Raw genomic sequence first — 20,823 nt, 5'->3', positions numbered from 1 at the left:
AAACTTATCATTCTGTGTCATTTTGATTTCTGTGGTGTTTACTTATTTTCCAGGTATTTAAAACATCAAAACAAATTAAACATTTACAGTGATTGAGTATGGTATTACGCCACTTTTACCAATATTCAGGCAATATCACGGCGGGGGACACCAGAAATGGGCTTGACACATTGCACCCATGTCGGGAATCGAACCCATGACGGGCGAACGATTTAACCACAAGGCCCAGCATTATCAGTATACAGCTCTGATCCACTGACTCAAAACGTCCTTCCCACATATCTGGTCGGCCATGACGTCGTCGGCGATGTTATCGATAGCCACGTCACCCCGTCCATCAGTCGCCCACGTGCAAATGCGATTTCACAATATCCTTTGTGTAACTCTGTGGTTAAAATCGGAATCACTCGGGATTCATCGGAAATTGGTGTCGATTGATTCTCCCATGAGAAAGGTCTCTTGTACTCGGAAAGGAGGCGGTTCATCAACCATCAGACTTGATTTCCTGTTTGCCATCCCCCGGGTCCCATCTGAAAACATGACCCCGCTCCATCCGTGCTTGGATGTCAACGTTTAATTCAATACTTCGGGAATGATCCGAAATACCATCAGTAAAGTGTTCTACACAAAACTTTAGGTCCAAATGTATGTTTAATAGGAAACTGCTGTGGGTGCAGAAATTGGGTGAGTTGACAAGTCAGAGTTTTCAGCACAATAACATAACTCTACAGGCGACTCAAGTGCGTGCATGTAGCAGTTGTTTTTGTTTGTTTGTTTGTTTGTTTGTTTGTTTGCCGCACTCCGCAATATTCCAGTTATATGAGGGCGGTCTGAAAATAATCGACTCTGGACCACATCCATGTTATCCTGTGATTTACTGATGTCACGGCCGCCTCCGTGGTCTAGTGGTAGAGCGTCCGCCCAGAGAGCGGAAGGTCCGGGGTTCGATCCCCGACCGCGTCATACCAAAAGACGTTAAAAGATGGTACTTGTTGTTACCCTGTCTGGCGCTCGGCATTAGGGGGCTAAAACAAGGACTGGTCTGTTCGGAGTCAGTATACTGTGTCTGAGTGGGGTATTCATGTTAAACTGTGGCATTGTATCTCAGTGTGCTGGCACTATAAATCGGCATCAGTCCGGACAAGTACAAGCAGCCACATAAACACACACACGTACATGCACGTCGCCATATAAGTGCAATAATCTTGGACGCGACGTTAAACCCCATTTCACCTCACCTCACCTGTGATTGACATCATCACCATCGATCCACGCAATTGGGATACGATGACATGCATCAACCAAGTCAATCAACATGCATCATATCAGTTATATAGTATTAAACACAGCAAATATTAGTTATATAGGATTAAATATATTACTATCATTTATGTAAGATTAAACAGAAAATATCAATTATTTAGGATTAAACATGAACTATCAGTTGTGTAGGATTAAACAGAGAAAATATCAATTATATAGTATTAAATATTTTACTATCAGTTATGTAAGATTAAACAGAGAAAATATCAATTATATAGTATTAAATATTTTACTATCAGTTATGTAAGATTAAACAGAGAAAATGTCAATTATATAGGATTAAACAGAAAATATCAGTTATATAGGATTAAATATATAACTATCAGTTATGTAAGATTAAGCAGAGAAAATGTCAATGCTATAGGATTAAACAGAAAATATCAGTTATATAGGATTAAATATATAACTATCAGTTATGTAAGATTAAGCAGAGAAAATGTCAATGCTATAGGATTAAACAGAAAATATCAGTTATGTTCTATTCTTCCACCTATCAGTGCAAATTACCCCGGCCTTTTTGTTTTCCCAGTGTCCATTACCTATTACTTATCTATGATAACTTAAGTACTGGCTTCCATACCATCAGCGCTAATTACTGTAAAGTGTTGGCTTCCATTGTCTATTGCTAATCACCTATCAGCGCCAATAATCTGTTGAATTCTCCCTTGTTAGTTTCTACCCATTGTTATTTTCCACCTTTTGTTATCTTATTAATTTTGATGTCCTTACATGTACATATATATGCTCTCTGCCTCATGGCATTCATTCACCCGATGAAGGAGCAAGCATATACTCCGAAACGTTGTGTTCCTCATAATAAAGAAGTTGATATCCATATATGCACTTTGCCACATGAGATGAAAACGTAATATGCACTTTGTCACATGAGATGACAACGCAATATGCACTTTGTCACATGAGATGACAACGCAATATACACTTTGTCACATGAGATGACAACGCAATATGCACTTTGTCACATGAGATGACTTCGCAATATGCACTTTGTCACATGAGATGACAACGCAATATGCACTTTGTCACATGAGATGACTTCGCAATATGCACTTTGTCACATGAGATGACAACGCAATATGCACTTTGTCACATGAGATGACAACGTATTATGCACTTTGTCACATGGGATGACAACGCAATATGCACTTTGTCACATGGGATGACAACGCAATATGCACTTTGTCACATGAGATGACAACGCAATATGCAATAGCCTGACCACCAGATATTTAGTTGCCTTGTAGACAAACATGTGGTGTTTGGTACCTAGTCGGACCAGGATTCCCCACTGGTGAGCGTAAATATAATATATACCGTCCACTCTGTGTCTTGTGTGATGCAAGTCCCAGATGAGGTGATTGTTCTACTTTAGCCAACGACTATTCATCCCGACATTCTGCGTACATGTCTATAAACATACTGAAGGTGAGTGTGGCAGCTCAGCGGCAAAAGCTCTTGCTCGTTACACCTGTCCCCGGCTAGATTCCCACATAGATCCATTGTGAAAAGACCCGTGAAGGTCCGGGTATAAGAACAGGTGTCAAGCAACCATCCTTGTCGTAAAAGGCGACTAACGGGATCGGGTGGTCAGCCTTGCTGACTTGGTTGATGCATGTCATCGTATCCCAATTGCGTGGATCGATGCTCACGACCCAGACTCGATTATTTACAGACCCCCGTCATATAGCTGGAGTAGTGCGGCGTTAAACAACAAACAAACAACACATTGTGAAAACTCCACTCTTTCGACCCCTCTCTGGAATATTGCTTAAAACAGCGTAAAACCATTCTTGTCCAATCCACCCTGGGTGGACTGGGATCTGGATGGGGTAAAACGTTCACACGTCACGCCCAAGGCCCGGGTTCCTTTCCTCACATAGGTACCGTGTTCTAAGCCCTCTTCTATAGTCCACGCATTGTTGTTGCTGGAACAACCCTGAAAGCGGCGTAGCATGGCACTTTAATTGTCTTCGAAACATTCAACGCTAAATAAACATACACTGATCATGAACCTGAAAAGTTCATTCATGAAATGTGAATGATGAATATTATTGGGCATATTCACTACACAAAACTTCTTTTGTTCCGAGGGGCGGTCGGGTAGCCTAGTGGTTAAATCATTCGCTCGTCACGCCGAAGACCCGGGTTCGATTCCCGACATGGGTACAATGTGTGAAGCCCATTTCTGGTGTCCCTCGCCGTGATATTGCTGGAATATTGCTAAACGCGGCGTAAAACTATGCTCACTCACTCCGTGAATTACATCCTGTAAAGTACACAAACACAAAGCCATTTATCACAGTCATTTATTTTCAACAATAATTTACAGATGGATTTTGATTGATAGACAGCAAACTTGGCAGAAATAACAGGGTCAACAATCAACATGAAACAGTATCAGGAGTGCTCGAGTAGAAAAGCAGGCTTACTGAGACAATGTTACAAGCGATACAGTAACCCTACCCTGTCTAGATAAATATAACAATTTTCTAAAATAACAAAAATATTCGCAAAAAAAACGTTAGCATGGTAACCATGGAAACACGTGTACGAATACAGCCCTATATTGTTTATTATCGATGGTGCGATCACGTGGTACAGATCAGAGGGTTTTATTTGAAACAGAATCCTGAAATAACTGATGCAGTAAAGTAAAAAATATTTGGGCGTGTTCTATGTCTTATTTATCTCATTGTTTTTATCATATGTTCTAACCAGTGTTTCGTCAGCTGTGGAGAGATGGTTGTTCAATTTCTCAGTCGACTGACGATTCGCCGGAGTTTGAAAACAGAAAAAATGGTACTTACAAGTATGCTTCTATCAACATGTTATTGGATGTTATATATGCACAATCGACGGTTAGACGGTTAATTTGTCATACGTTGGAACAGAGGTGTCAAATACATGATAAACCCCATGTCCCCAGTGGTGATAATTTTAATTAGGGTTTTGTCGCGTTTCTTACAAATTTCAGCATTATACTTGTTTCTGTGTCGGAAGAAATCTGGTTTTGACTGGTTTTTACAGCTTTACATTTTGTTTGTTATTTTAACCCCACACTCAGTAATAGTCTAGCTATATGACGGGGATATGTAAATAATCGAGTCTGGACCAGACAGTCCAGTGATTGACATCATAAGCATCGACCCATGCAACTGGGATACGATGACATGCACCAAGTCAGCGAGTCTGACTACCCGATCCCGTTAGTCGTCTCTTACGACAAGTATAGTCGCCTTTTACGGCAAGCATAGTCGCCTGTTACGGCAAGTATGGGTTGCTGGCGATTTATTCTACGCCGGATCTTCACAGGTCTTTACATGTTGTACATCAATTGAACATGTTTCGGTATCTTAATGACCAAAGACAGTTCAACCTGTCCGTTGGAGGGCACATTACTCCCGTAGAAATCATTCATCACAATATATTGTGGATAGCTAGAAAGATGAGGTTCTCAATGAAACATCTGTATGCTGTGTTTCCTCGGTGGGTTTAGATGACAGAAATATTTCTGTTTGTAAACATAATGAAATATCATGTCTGTAAACATCTCAGAACCAAAGTGGTTGAAGGTTGCCATCAACAAGTTGTGACTGTGATTACATGAATATATAACATAGTTTCTATGATAAAGTTATGACATCAGTTTATCAGAACATCTAATAACTATTTCAAAAAGGATTTGCGACTGATCTTCAAATCTAAAATACGACATGACTGCGACATACATTTTTGTATGTTATCCGTATGTCACGGACGGTTTGGGACTAAATTTGTAACCGGTCACTGACCTTGGAATTAATTTCTTGAAGGAGTTCTTGGCGCGATTAGTTTTACGTTGCAAATGTTACAACACTCTCAGCATCTTACTGATACTTGACCATAGAGCAGATATGTATATGAAAAACAGTTGATTGTCAACGTGAACATTACTATAAGCTCGAGCGTTCGGAAATAATGTTCTTGGTAATTAAACGCAGAGTAACGGTGACAATGTAACAACCACTTATGTAACTTATTAAACTCCATGTTACGACACACCTGGCACAATTAAAGTGAATATGATTATTTTAGCACGAACGACATCTGAAACCAACATAAACAAGACCACAGAACGACATCTAAGGTGAGAATTGTCTATTAACAATATAATGAAACCATTTAGCTTGCAAAATCATCTCTGTTAAAATAAATATATCTTTAAGTACTCTCTTAACCCAACGTAGTATCTAGCACCAAACAGTCTACCAACAAACTCAAGCAGAACGCAAACCAGTACCGTCTATACTTTGCTTTAGAAAGACACCTAATGATTAAAACGAATACACCAATGAGTGGTTTCTGGTTGTCTTGATGTAAATGATTTTGAACCATCCGTGTTTGACAAAACTACGGCTAATACGTGAATATCACTCCGTCTATTGTTTCCACACGGTGGGAAGTCCAATCTCATGGGTTAAATTCTTATTCCTTCATCGCCTTCTCAAGCCTGTCCTGCTATACAATCCTTTCAACAATCAGTCGTAGCCAATGCTATCCGCAAATTGCTTCACGTCACCGGTTGGTCGGACAAACGTTTGTTTCGGTCAATCAGTCGTAAACACTCCCGTCTCTGGGAGACAGGGGAATTAACTCTGCAGAGCCCTCTAGAGACCAATATATTCCTCTGTGCAGGAGTTATCGCAGGCTGGCTCGTAGTACGTGCTGTAACGGTGCTTCAGCTTGAGTTCCCGGAGGAAGAGTTCGGCTTCTATCACACAGTCGCCATCATCATCACACAGCGCATCAGCATCGGCACGGTAGAGGCTGTCGCACTCGCCCTGCTTCACACGGGAAGTAGCGCCCTAAGGGGAGATAATCAAGCATGATAAGTATACAAGTCCAAACATCTCCCACTTTGCAGCTCTTTCTCCTTCACATACTTGTACCTAACAATTGCTGCAACAATTTGATGTCTTCGTTCTACTTCTACTACCTCTACAACTACCACACATTTGGGATACGATGACATGCATCAACCAAGTCAGCGAGCCTGACCACCCGATCCGTTAGTCGCCTCTTACGACAAGAATGGGTTGCTGAAGACCTATTCTAACCCGGATCTTCGCGGGTCACTACTACTACTACTACTACTACTACTACTACTACTACTACTACTACTACTACAACTACTATTCTACTATTACTAATACAGCAACTTTTTCTAGTACTACAACTACTACTATTATTACTACTACTACCACTTCTAGTGCTATTGGTACTACTTCTACTACTGCTGCTACTACTACTACTACTACTACTACCATTCTACTATTACTAATACAGCAACTTTTTCTAGTACTACAACTACTACTATTATTACTACTACTACCACTTCTAGTGCTATTGGTACTACTTCTACTACTTCTACTACTGCTGCTACTACTACTACTACTACTACTACCATTCTACTATTACTAATACAGCAACTTTTTCTAGTACTACAACTACTACTATTATTACTACTACTACCACTTCTAGTGCTATTGGTACTACTTCTACTATTACTTCTACTACTGCTGCTACTACTACTACTACTATTACTGCTACTACTGCCACTACTACTACTACTACTACTACTTATACTATTACTACTGCTGCTACTACTACTTCTACTACTACTACTACCACCATTACTACTACCGCTGCTGCTACTACTCCTACTGCTGTTGCTGCTACTCGTACTACTGCTACTATTATTACTGATGCTACTACTTCTTCTATAATTGTTAAGCTGCGTTTTGGCGCCCATTATATCCATATTCGTCACGTTTTGCCGTTACATTACATTTGGATACAGACTAAAGCCAAAAACGAGATACTTCCCATAAATGCATTGATACTTTAATGGGAAACTGTCATGCTCATTTTCGTGAAGTGTCGTTTCTTTTGCGGTTCAGAATACTACAAATACTTATATTGCCAATACTTCTACTAATACTATCAGTGTAAAGCAATCGCACAATAGACTGGTGTATATTCTTCGACCTAGGGGGGCGGTCGGGTAGCCTAGTAGTTAAAGCGTTCGCTCGTCACGCCGAAGACCCGGGTTCGATTCCCGACATGCGTACAATGTGTGAAGCCCATTTCTGGTGTCCCCCGCCGTGATATTGCTGGAATATTGCTAAAAGCGGCGTAAAACCATACTCACTCACTCATTCACTCTTCGACCTAGATACCGTCCTAGTCACAAATATATGCACATAAAGATACCAAATCGACTAAATATCACGACGCTAGCATCTGCAGTATTCACGATGTCAGAACAAGAACTTTTATAGAACGGTTCAATTACAAATAAATATTTAATCATATAACGAGTATAGCCCTCATTTCTCCCCAGACTGAAATTAAAATTTAAAAGTTAATTTCTCGTTCTCGATGTCGAAATCATCTCGCTGAGGCTTGCCGCTCTGCGGTTCAGGGCCCCGTTCCACAAAGCGATCTTAGCCCTAAGGTGATACTTTAACAAAGGCTTATGATAGTCGTAGCGCTATGATCGCGTTGTGGAACGAGAGCCAGGTGCACTGCGAAAAGATAACGGGATTCTACTTACACAAGTATAACACATCTCATGTCTGTTACACAGCTCTCTGGCCTCATCATCGATAGGTAAACCCTGTAGGTCGGCGAACTTGCAGTCAGTCAGCAGCTCTTCAGAGGGACACACACCTGGAATGTCAAACATAGGTTACGGAACCACCATGTAATGTTCCGAGGCTTCAGTTATTGCTGAAATATTGCTAAAGCGGCGTAAAACCATACTCACGCATTCAGTATCACTAAAGTAACACAACATTGCTCTAGCCCATGACAATAGTTGGATTGGACGGCTATTCTTATAGGCTCAAAGGGGGCGGTCGGATAGCCTTGTGGTTAAAGCATTCGCTCGTCACGCCGAAGACACGGGTTCGATTTCCGACATGGGTACAATGTGTGAAACCCGCTTCCTGTGTCCCCCGCCGTGATATTGCTGGGATATTGCTAAAGCGGCGTAAAACCATACTCACTCACTTTAGTTATTATTAAGGTATTTTGTCACTTACGACTTCAAACCGCATTTTGTTTTTTGGGAAATGGGGAATTTAAAACCTGAGGCCTAATCTTTTTCTGAAACAAATTATTATAATTGTTTAAAATCCCATCAAATCATAAGGGGATATTTGAAAAATAACAAAGTATCTAATTCTGCCCCCCATTCGTCGTTAATAAGGATTCTTACCCATCAGAACCGTAAATTTAATTTTTGTGTTGGTTATATTCCCATGGGATCGAACTTTGGATAATTATAACACGAATGGTTTCAATGCCACTCCGCTAAAGCAATAATTTACTTTATTGAGCTGATTGTGGTCTGTATAAGTTACAGCTGTGGTAATACAACTCGCAGTGGGACTGTGCTCTTGATGAATAACAGTTCGCTATGCTACAGGAGGGTACGGAAATTGCTTCCGCGGCAGTTTTATTATTTTCATCATGTAATCTTTGGACTCTGGGGAGTCTAAGGCGCCACGATTCACTGTACAGAGTTGCGTCCCTTGGGCGCACCAGGAAACCTATGATTGTGGGTTCGAATCCCGGTTATCCACGATTATGTTTCTAGGTTTGTCAGCACCATACCCGTGCTCGTGGGTTTGAACGAAGCGGAAAACGTCTGAGACCTGCATCACTTCGGGCTTTTCTCCCACCATTAAGCTGACACGCCGCGATATAACTGGAATACTGTTAAAAGCGGCGTTAACCCAACTCACTCACTCACTTTGGACTCTGGGCCAGTTTTTATTTTGGTTTGACATAGAACTAATGTATATTATCATTTCAATATTAATGCGCAGTTTAACGGTTCTGCAGAATACGTATTTCCAACTGCCTGTGTTATTATTTATTGTGATTGAGAATTTTTACATCACTCTGAATGTAGTAAGTCAACTTTTGTTGAATCGACGGTCTAACATTAATACATTTCTGACGAACATGGCATATGTTTTCTTTCTTACTAAATATACTTAACAGAAAGTTAAGGATCGTGAATTTTGGAGTAATATTATTTTGTAGTGAAGACACAATTTCATAAATAAATCTTATATTGTTCAGTATATTTTAATTATCTCACCATTTTAAAAACATGCATCTCTGTAGAGTCTCACCGGAGTGTCTTCCAAGATCAGATATATCAAGACTATTTTAATAAAAGTTTCAAATATCCTCGGCTTGCCGAGAATATTTTTCTGTTATCAACGAGTCTTGATATAACTAAACTTGGAAGACACAAAGGTGAGATTTTATTTATCGTCCAATGACTATTTGCAAAATTTTCCTGTTTTGTAATCAGTAATTACCTGTCTCAGTGTAAAAACGTAGAGCTAACAGGCTTCAGTGTCAGAGAAATTAGTGATGTCATTTGTTTGTGACGTCATGGAAGCCGATGACGTCACAATGGTTTCCAAAGCATTGTGATGCAAGTTCATTAAATAAACAGTGGATATTCAGTGAGCATAGCCACTCGTGAAAATATCTCCTTTCACCCTGTCACTCGATGAGAGATATTTCACTCGCCACATGAGATATCCTATTTGTTATATACTTTTGTGTAGTTGTCCACTGAAAATTGAATTATTTCATTACAAATGTATAACCTTGAAACATACATTCTCCCTACGTAACACTCAGGGACGTTTCCGCAACCCTTGTTGAAAAAAATATAAACAAAAGTGACACACAAAAATTAGTCTTTAGCATACTTTTGGATATGATTATATACAAAGTCAACATCAACAAAAAATATTCTTGATATCTACGAGACCATTGTTGGAGGCGAAGGAATACACGCTGGTCAACAAATATGTCGTTTTGCGACAAATGACAAATTACAGTTTAAAACGAAACATTTTCAAGAGAATAACACACGACAAGAAGCTATATTGACTCCATAAATGACCATTTGTCATTACTTTGCAATTTCAATGTGGAACTAACGTAAATTGAAAGTAAACAGTGTACGGGCCAAACACCTATGATAAAGGGAGATAATTGGCTGGGAGGTAACTCTTGTAAGACAATAGTTCCGCCAAAGTGTTATGTTCACTACAGTGAAATATCACGTGTTCTGTTCACTGCAATGAAAATATTACGTTTCAAATCTTCAGAAACCCCACTGTCTTTTACACTATGCATATATTAAATGGCGATATCTCCTATGGAAGAGCGAGTATAAATATTGATACCAGCTCTTCTGATGTTCCTTTCAAGTTCAAGTGTAACCCCGTAAATCCAGACGTTTCCTTTCATGTAAATATATTAACAAATGTCTGGATTACCGAATCACGGATAATTGCTATAAAATGATTACTATCATGTGTGAGGCCGAGTGATTATCTCTGTGCCAAAACTATAATCCTGGACGATTAGATTGTTTTATTTTGTACACTATATGTTAGCACAAACAAGTTGGTGTTTGAGTGACCAGATTCACTTTTTCGAGGCCTGCCTGGTCCCCATGTTACTGGTCTTGAAAAGAATTACACACATTATCAAAACGTAACTGAGCTAAAATCAGTCGCCGACACACTGCGCACCTAACTTCCAAAACACAACAATGATACCCGTATCAAATCCATCCCCAACGGATAACCATTTTCTGCATGTTTCATTTCACGCCACCATCAAACATGGGTGTATACTTTCTTTGACCCAACAGTTTTATTATCGGGTTTTCACTCCTTGATACTTTAAAACTAGAGGTTTTCCCCGGCAGTTTATATTTTTGTTGTCCCCTGGTCAAGATTTAATTAAGGATTGACTGTGTATTTTTTTCGGTTCATTGTGCGAACTTTTGTAAGAATACGGATTCATACAGTTTGCACATTGGTTTTTCGATTCATACCTCAATGAAACGAAAACAATACAAAGTCAATGCTTATAATTAAATTCGGCAGCATAAAACATGTTTTATCTACAATAGTTTAACCAAAAACAGTTGTATATATCAAAACAGACAAAAATGACGAGATTGATAAACATTCCAGGTGTAGGAATACATACTGTGGCGTGACATGAATCAGGTGATTGTTTAATTTATGCACATAAATTGACACGCCTACACTGTCAGTAGCCAATCAACGGAGAGCAGGATTAAAACAATGTTCATTGGACCTGTCAGTTAAGACAAGAGGCGAAAAGAACTGCAACAGTCAGACTGTAACGAACTGGAAGAAATATGTCCGGGAGAAGGCGGATGTTTCAAATTACATGGTCAGTTACCGCCAGATTCAAACATTACTTCCCTGAGTACGGTAAAATACAGTTGGAAAAATGCTAGTTAGAAAGGAAACCCGAAGACATGAAAGTTGAACCGGGGCGAGCAGAAAAAAAAACAGGCGAGCGAGCCTGCACATTTCATTCATTCTCGGCCTTCGGTTTCAAAGGTTTGTTTGGACAATGAATATGCATAGAAGTCGCTAAATGCCCTGTGCATGACAATACACGTGAGCAGAAAGGGAATTCCCTCGACTGTAATATTGGGATTCCCCGACATTCCGAAGTAATAAAAGTAGTGCGCCTCGGTGGGCGTGGCTTAATTTTTTACATTCATTGGGAAATTAATGCAATAACACGTGACCAATTCAGCTAATCAGAATACAGGAATTTCAATGAACATAACGAAAATGTAATTATTTGTTATTATTTGTTTATTCAATTAACCAAGGTGGTCGATTCAATCGATAAAAGTGGCCGTCTTCTATTTATGTGCACGGTTGATTGTGGCCATACATTGTATGAGATGACTCCAGGCGTGACGCACTGGTGTATTCAACGTGACGCACTGGTCCAGTCAATGCCTCCAGAATGAGGGCTTTGAACAAACACTCCAACCAATAATCAATAATTGCACCCAATGGCAGCGTCTTTGAAGTTCCGTCATAAAGAGGCTGTTAACGGTATAACAGTGATGTCCTTGCCACCTCGTACAGAATCAAGATGTTAGAAGTAACTCGATGGACGTATTGAACAGTTTGTTTTGTGTCAGAAGGTATTAGTTTGAATGATTAAAAGCGTTCCTTCTAGTCTAAAATATCTTAAGAACACAAAATGCCAACAGTTCACCTTGAAGGGAAAATAATACATGAGATAATTTGAACCGACAATATAAAAAAAACATAATGTAAGGGTTTTTTAATGATTAAAAATGATGGGAAGTTGTGTGTGTGGTAACTTTGCGAGGGGGGATTCATCTGGGGTTCCAGGAGAAAGCGAATGGCAGTGGCCTGATATTCCATACTACTAGGTTTATAAATAACATAATTTGGTATTGAATTGGTCATGAATATCCTTCATGAAATGACAGCATCTGAGGACTTATAGTCCCGTGTTTTATCACTGGCTGCCACGCGCAGGTAATTATACTGAACCAAAAAGGTTAGCGCTCATGATTATTTCTGGGAGTTTTTTAGTTCAGAAAATATCCAGATATGAGGGGGCACGGGTGGCCCAGTCGTCGAAGGCGCCGCGATTCGCTGTGCAGAGTTGCGTCCCTTGGGCACGCCAGAAACATATGATTGTGGGTTCGAATCCCGGTTCGCCCCGATTATGTTTCTAGGTTTGTCAGCACCATACCCGTGCTCGTGGGTTTCACCGAAGTGGTAAACGTCTGAGACCTGCATCACTTCGGGCTTTCCTCCCACATAAAGCTGGCACGCCTTGATATAACTGGAATACTGTTAAAAGCGGCGTTAAACCCAACTCACCCACTCACTCAAGATATGGTAGTCGACGTGTTCGTACCTGCTTCGGGCGGAGTGCTGTCTTGGTAGGTTGCTACTCTCTTGTCCGTGTTCTTGAAGTAAGCCGGCATCGCTGACATCCTGTTGTATATACCTGTTCAACACCAATACCGTCACATTTAGACACATCGTTAATGAACCGCCTCCGTGGTCTTGTGGTAGAGCGTCCGCTCGGAGAGCGGAAGGTCCAGGGTTCGATCCCGGGCCGCGTCATACAAAAAGACGTTTAAAGATGGTACTTGTTGTTACCCTGTCTGGCGCTCGGCATTAAGGGGCTAAAACAAGAACTGGTCGGCTCGGAGTCAGTATACTGTGTCTGAGTGGGGTATTCATGTTAAACTGCGGCATGGTATCTCAGTGAGCTAGCACTATAAATCGGCATCAGTCCGGACTAGTACAAGCAGCCACACACACACACACAAACACGTGCATGCACGTCGCTATATAAGTGCAATAATCTTGGACGCGACGTTAAACCCAATTTCACCTCACCTCACATCGTTAATGTTTTGCTTGTTTGACGCCGCACCCACCAACATTCTAGCTATATGATGGCAGCCTGGAAATAATACAGTCTGGCCCAGACAATTCATTGAGTTTTTGTTTGTTTGTTTGTTGTTAAACAATAAGCAAACAAACAATCTTATTTCCACTCGGGTGAGATTGTATATGTATAAAAATATTGTTTCTCCATTTCTACTTCAGGGGACTAATTTATGTAATGCGAAAAGTTAATATAATATGTGTTTGTTTGTTTGTTATTTAACGTAGCACTCAGCTATATTCCAGCTTATGATGGCGGCCTGTAAACAATCTAGTCTGGACCAGACTCTCCAGTGCTTAATATCATGAGCATCAATCGACGCAATTGGGATCGATGAAATGCATCAACCAAGTCAGCGAACTTGATCACCCGATCCCGTTAGTGATATTGTGATTGATATTGTGAGTGAGTGAGTATGGTTTTTTACGCCGATTTTAGCAATATTCCACCAATATCACGGCGGGGGGCACCAGAAATGGGCTTCACACATTGTACCCATGTCGGGAATCGAACCCGGGTCTTCGGCGTGACGAGCGAACGCTTTAACCACTAGGCTACCGGACAGATTGATATCGTGAGCAAAGAGGCACGCCGTCGGTGTATTCAACCAAGTCACCGAGTATGACCACCCAATCGATTTCGTCGCCTCTTCCGGCCAAAATTGGTTGCTGGGGACCTATGCTAATCTCACCTGGAACCCCCACGGTGTCCAGCGTCTATGACAGAACAATAGGAAACAATGTACTTATGTAACCAGGTGAGGCCGTTTCTCGAATGATTGTTATTGTATCTCTGAGCTCATATATGCTGGAACTGAACATGTTTCTAATGTCAACGAGTGTTCCCCTGCTACTCTACCTTTACCATGTTATTGACATAACAGTGAGTGAGTATGGTTTTACGCCGCTTTTAGCAATATTCCAGCAATATCACGGCGGGGGACACCAGAAATGGGCTTCACACATTGTGCCCATGTCGGGAATCGAACCCGGGTCTTCGGCGTGACGAGCGAACGCTTTAACCACTGGGCTACCCGACCGCCCCTATTGACATAACAAATGACATGTGTGTGTGTAAACAACGACTCAGACGTCGTAGTCCACTGAGTTGCGTCACTTGTCGTGCGAGGATCCAAAGTTTCAACAAATTGGTATTCATTAAAAATTGGTGCATTACTTTTCTTCAATAATTTTCTAACCATAATGGTATTCCTTTACATTCTGGTCATTTCAGCAGTAACGTGATAGCTTAGCCCACGCAGGAAATATATTTAAAAACATGGACTTATCACCTGTAGTTTTATACATTATGTATATCTACCCGCAACCATTTACACGTTAATAGCTTATTACAAATAGTCACATCAACTTTATTGCGTCATAATAAATTCAACAATCTCTACTTCATCCTTTCAATCATCGGTTAATCAATAAACCCACATCCCCGACCAAAAGCAATAAATTCATTATCGTTAATAATCAATTAATCATTTCAATACTTTATCCCGTGTATCTCCATCAAGACCAACCTTGATTCTCAATGTCATCGTCGGTGATGTCGCTCTGTTCTGACTCTGCCAGCCGTCCTACCATGGCATCGATCGCTGCAACCAAACAAACAGCCATTAGCACATCTGATACCATCATGTTTGTCCCATAACCCCGTGTCTGCCGTCTCCATCCCCTCTGTAGAGAAACTGCATTGATCCAGCTGTGTCAATACCCAAAATGAAATAATCCTTTGTGTAATTGCGTTTATCGTTCAATCCAAACCGGTTTGCTTTCAGTGCTACGACACCGTACTTAAACTTTTACAACCATTTTCCGTAATTCCAGCTATAGAGGCGCGTGCGTCTATTTTTCAGCTGTGCTCTTTGTTCATTTCTGCTCTTTTTAAGACAAAATGATTGAAAATGAGATTTTTTCCGTAAAGCTTTGATAATTTTGATATGATCTGAATTTGAGAAACTGATGATATTTTGGACCGACTTTTATGGAAACCGCACCCGCCTCGATCCCCGATGCATCTCAGGCCTAAAACTGTCCTACTCCCCATACTTAAGCATTGACACACGATAGTCGTAAAGCTAAGATCTCTTCGTGAACAGGGAGCATGGGTGGGCCAGTCGTCTTTATGCGCCGCAGTTTGCTGTATAGAGTTGGGTCCATTGGGAAAGTCAGAAACCTATAAGTGAGTGAGTATGGTTTTACGCCGCTTTTAGCAATATTCCAGCAATATCACGGCGGGGGACACCAGAAATGGGCTTCACACATTGTACCCATGTCGGGAATCGAACCCGGGTCTTTGGCGTGACGAGCGAACGCTTTAACCACTAGGCTACCCGACCGCCCCCAGAAACCTATGATCGTAGGTTCGAATCGTTTCGCCCCGATTATGTTTCAAGGTTTGTCAGCACAATACCCGTGCTCGTGGGTATCACCAAAATGGTAAACGTCTAAGACCTGCATCACTTCGGGCTTTCCTCCCTAGTTTAGCTGACACGCCGTTATATAATTGTAATACTGTTCAAAGCGGCGTTAAACCCAACTCACTCTCTTCCTGAACAACGTCAATTTTCCGCAACACGTACTTAGCTCGATGACTACCGAAGGTCCATGTCAATTTATGGATTTACGAAATTTTTAGTGCTATTAACTTCCCGAGGCAAGAGCGTCCACTGGCCTTTTTTTTATCAAAGTCTTGTTGCCACCCTTGCCACATCAAACCCACTTTCCTTGCCACATCAAGCCCACATACCGATATTCCAATCGGAGAACGTTTCACAAAATCAACACCAATGACTGGTACACCTTCGTATGAAAAAGGTTTACCGCTGCTTGTCTTTGTTTACAAGAATATGATCTCCCTGCCCCCCCCCCCCCCCCCCCCCCAAAAAAAAAGAAAAAGAAAAAAAAGAAAAAGAAAAAAGTCGCGAATGTTTTCGTTATCTGTTCGACGAAGTCGTCGCCTATGGTAATCGCCATTTGTGTGGAGCTAGCCAAATATATGAACAGCGATCTGATTGGATAACGCGTTTTCATTACAAGGGGCACAACTCGTGACCTACGCGAGGTGGCGCCAGGGTCGGGCCAAGTAAAATGGCCGGGGTAGAAACTAGGCTTTGATATGGGCTAATGGTCACGCTTGCCTCGAGAAGATGTCGGCAACGTGCCAAGCTACCTTAACGTTGCGACTATCGTAAGTTGCGACTAACGCTAGTGGTTAAAGCGTTCGCCCGTCACGCCGAAGACCCGGGTTCGATTCCCGACATGGGTACAATGTGTGAAGCCCATTTCTTGTGTCCCTCCCCCGCCGTGATATTGCTGGAATATTGCTAAAAGCGGCGTAAAACCATACTCACTCACTCATTCTAAAAAATGAAAATGCGATAGTCGGATCAATACGTTTCCAGGTTGCAATAAAAAAAACGGCCTCGACTAGAACGCAGATAGTTGAGGTATTTTGACAATCGTAATCAAAAGAACATTTTGTAGAACGGGCCTCGAATTAAGACTTTACGGTATGCCATATAAAACTCTGTTCTCTTCGGGACCGCATTGATTAACATTATATAGAAAACGGGTGTAATACAAGAGTTCGTCTTGTAAAGAGATAATATCGTGTTCCGTGGTTAACGTAACCGCTCAACGATAACCATCGCGCCCCATTACACGGCGCTCAATACTAAGCTTAGCCAGCCCAATACCATACGAGTACGACAGTGTTATAGATATGGTGCCTTTATTGATACGATAGTACATGTTCAACACACATCCTGTTTATTGATCTGCAGGCAGGGTGATTAATAGATCATATCCATTTCAGAACTAACCCTCATCAGGGATCATAACCATTGCTTTTTGGTATGGCGGAATTGATATGGTGGAACTGACGGGCAAAAGAAAGTAATGCTTGAAGTTTGGATTTGACCAAACAATGACAAACATTCTCCAAACGTTACTGGGGCAGTCGGGTAGCCTAGTGGTTAAAGCGTTCGCTCGTCACGTCGAAGACCCGGGTTCGATTCCCGACATGGGAACAATGTGTGAAGCCGATTTCTGGTGTCCCCCGCCGTGATATTGCTGGAATATTGCTAAAAGCGGCGTAACATCATACGCACTCACTCCAAACGTTACTAGGCTGAAAACAGTCGTCGAAACACTGCAAACGTGAGGTCTAAAACACAATGATGCCCGTATAAAAAACATCACCATCGACTGATCATTACTTTCTTGTTTCAGTTTCAGACACCGTCAACACATTCTTCCCGGCTGTTTATTATCAGATTATGAGTGAGTGAATGAGTGAGTATGGTTTTAAGCCGCTTTTAGCAATATTCCAGCAATATCCCGGCGGGGTACGCCAGAAATGGGCTTCACACATTGTACCCAGGTGGGGAATCGAACCCGGGACTTCGGCGTGACGAGCCGACGCTTAAACCACTCGGCTACCCCACCGCCCCTCATGAGATTATGACTTAATACAGTAGCTTTAGAAATATATTAGGTTTTGTTGACGGACTTTTGTTTCTGTTGCTATTGGACACCCCTGCATAATAACAGGAATAGTTGGTTTAGCCTCGTGGTTAAAGCGTTTGCTCGTTAGACCGATGGTTCGGGTTGGATTCCCTATATAATTACAATGTCTGAAGCTAATTTATGGTGTCCCCCGTCGTTATATTGCTGGACTGTTAACGCGTCTTAAAACTACACTCGCTCGCTCGCTCGCTCACTCACTATAAACCCGCACATAAGCCTACTCGCTCGCTCACTCACTATAAACCCGCACATAAGCCTACTCGCTCGCTCACTCACTCTCTCACTATAAACCCACATATACGCCTGCTCGCTCGCTCTCTCTCTATAAACCCGCACATATGCCTGCTCGCTCACTCACTCACTATAAGCCCGCACATACGCCTGCTCGCTCGCTCGCTCACTCTCTCACTCACTATAAGCCCGCACATACGCCTGCTCGCTCGCTCACTCACTCACTATAAGCCCGCACATACGCCTGCTCGCTCATTCCCTATAAACCCGCAATATGCCTGCTCGCTCGCTCGCTCACTCACTATGAACCCGCACATACGCGGGTTCTACATGAACTCCTATTAACTTGATTGAACGTAAATGTATCAAAAACAGATTCATGACGTATGTAAATTTTACGTCTAACCAGTTGCGCTATTGCAACTGCCTGCTAGGCTATATCTGCCCATTAGTAGAACAATCCATTGTAAACCGTGGAACTATTCCACTGCCAGGCTTCTAGAAGTACACTGATGCCCAAATAACTCTCACCTAAGGCTGTCGATAATCTGGGAAGCGAAATCGGGCCTCGGAACAATCCTCATTAGTGACCAAATACGTCTCACAAATTGTCCCCAAGGCCCTGTTTATCCATACTAATTGTGGACACGTCTGGTGAAGCGAGTCTACTCAAGTGCAGCATTCGGCGCTCATTATCATTCACAATTTACATATGGGACGATATCTCGGCAGTCAAGCTCGTGGGGACTCTGCTGCAAAATGCATCACTCCTACTCTAAACGATGAGCATGCTGTGGGCGATTTTATTCGACACTTATTTGACACAAAGGGCCACTTCTCCCCAGCGCAATGTGATGAATGAAAGCGAGTTGGTGATGTTGATCCATGTCAGGTATTCCGTTACATGAAAGGCGAGAGTTATGGGGAATAATGCACCTTTTGTTTTAGTTTCCCGGGTAAGTGCCTTGTCAACACTGAACACGCTGTGGGCTAAATGACAAACAAAAGAGGCAATACGTGTGAGCATAATAATAGCTCCCGAAGGGCTTTATGTTAAATCTATACGCGATGCATGCACTGCCAGAGTACTTAGATAACCGCACACGTTATTATCACCCGTTTCGTGCTGATGATGTCACCACAACACATCTATAACGCATAGAACCCTTAAAAGGTTTAATGCAAAGAAAACCCAGCAAGCATATCACAGCATTTCATCTGGATCACGGGTTGTTGTGTAAGCATTATGCCATTTTCTTGTAGGGATATTGTTTACATAGCTGTTTTGTCTTCCATGCATATATTTAGAACTGGTGGGTGTGGTGTGAAGTGTGGGTGTGGGCGTGGGCGTTGGTGTGGGTGTGGGTGTGGGTGTGGGAGTGGGTGTGGGTGTGGGTGTGGGTGTGGGTGTGGGTGTGGGGGTGTGGGTGTGTGGGTGCGGGTGTGGGTGTGTGTGGGGGTGGGGGTGTTGTTGTGGGCTTGGGTGTGGGCTTGGATGTGGGTGTGGGTGTGCGGGTGTGGGTGTGTGTGTGGGTGTGTGTGTGTGTGTGTGTGGGTGTGTGTGTGTGTGGGTGTGTGTGGGTGTGAGTACGATTTGGTGGTGGTGTGTTGTGGTGTTGGTGTTGGTGTAATGTGGGTGTGGTGTTTTGTGGGTGTGGTGTGGTGCTTGGTGTGAGTGTGGGTGTGGTGTTTTGTGGGTGTTTGTTGTGAGTGAAGGTGTGGGTGTGGTGTGGGTGTGGGTGTGGGTGTGGTGTGGTGTGGTGTGGGTGTTGTGTTTGTGGGTGTTTGTTGTGAGTGAAGGTGTGGGTGTGGTGTGGTGTGGTGTGGGTGTGGGTGTGGGTGTGGGTGAGGTGGGGGTGTGAGTGTGGGTTAGGTGTGGTGTGGTGTGGTGTGGGTGTGGGTGTGGGTGTGGTGTGGTGTGGTGTGGTGTGGTGTGGTGTGGGTGTGGGTGTGGGTGTGGTGTGGGTGTGGGTGTGGGTGTGGTGTGGGTGTGGTGTGGGTGTGGGTGTGGGTGTGGGTGTGGTGTGGTGCTTGGTGTGAGTGTGGGTGTGGTGTTTTGTGGGTGTTTGTTGTTAGTGAAGGTGTGGGTGTGGTGTGGTGTGGGTGTGGGTGTGGTGTGGTGTGATGTGGTGTGGGTGTGGGTGTGGGTGTGGGTGTGGGTGTGGGTGTGGGGTGGTGTGGTGTGGTGTGGTGTGGTGTGGGTGTGAGTGTGGGTGTGGGTGTGGTGTGGTATGGGTGTGGTGTGGTGTGGTGTGGTGTGGTTTGGGTGTGGGTGTGGGTGTGGGTGTGGTGTGGGTGTGGGTGTGGGTGTGGTGTGGGGCTTGGTGTGAGTGTGGGTGTGGTGTTTTGT

General features: G+C 42.5%; 1 protein-coding gene across 3 annotated transcripts in view; it reads right to left on the bottom strand.

The window, feature by feature from the left end:
- Positions 1-4,534: 4,534 nt before the first annotated feature.
- Positions 4,535-20,823, bottom strand: part of LOC124145953 — a 68,530-nt gene continuing 52,241 nt past the window's right edge. For all 3 annotated transcript variants that reach the window (XM_046515941.2, XM_046515942.2, XM_048390790.1), the window contains 4 exons: positions 15,233-15,307; positions 13,162-13,254; positions 7,937-8,052; positions 4,535-6,185 (listed from right to left, as the gene is read on the bottom strand). In XM_046515941.2, the coding sequence (XP_046371897.2) occupies positions 5,988-6,185; positions 7,937-8,052; positions 13,162-13,254; positions 15,233-15,307 (482 nt within the window). In that variant the 3' untranslated portion in view covers positions 4,535-5,987. The remainder of the gene's footprint in view (positions 6,186-7,936; positions 8,053-13,161; positions 13,255-15,232; positions 15,308-20,823) is intronic.

Source organism: Haliotis rufescens, unplaced genomic scaffold (genome assembly GCF_023055435.1).
Source record: "Haliotis rufescens isolate VD_foot unplaced genomic scaffold, xgHalRufe1.0.p SCAF_9, whole genome shotgun sequence".
NCBI classification, from domain to species: domain Eukaryota; kingdom Metazoa; phylum Mollusca; class Gastropoda; order Lepetellida; family Haliotidae; genus Haliotis; species Haliotis rufescens.
The sequence above is the reverse complement of the archived record's forward strand: the minus strand, read 5'-3'. Positions and strand labels throughout refer to the sequence as shown.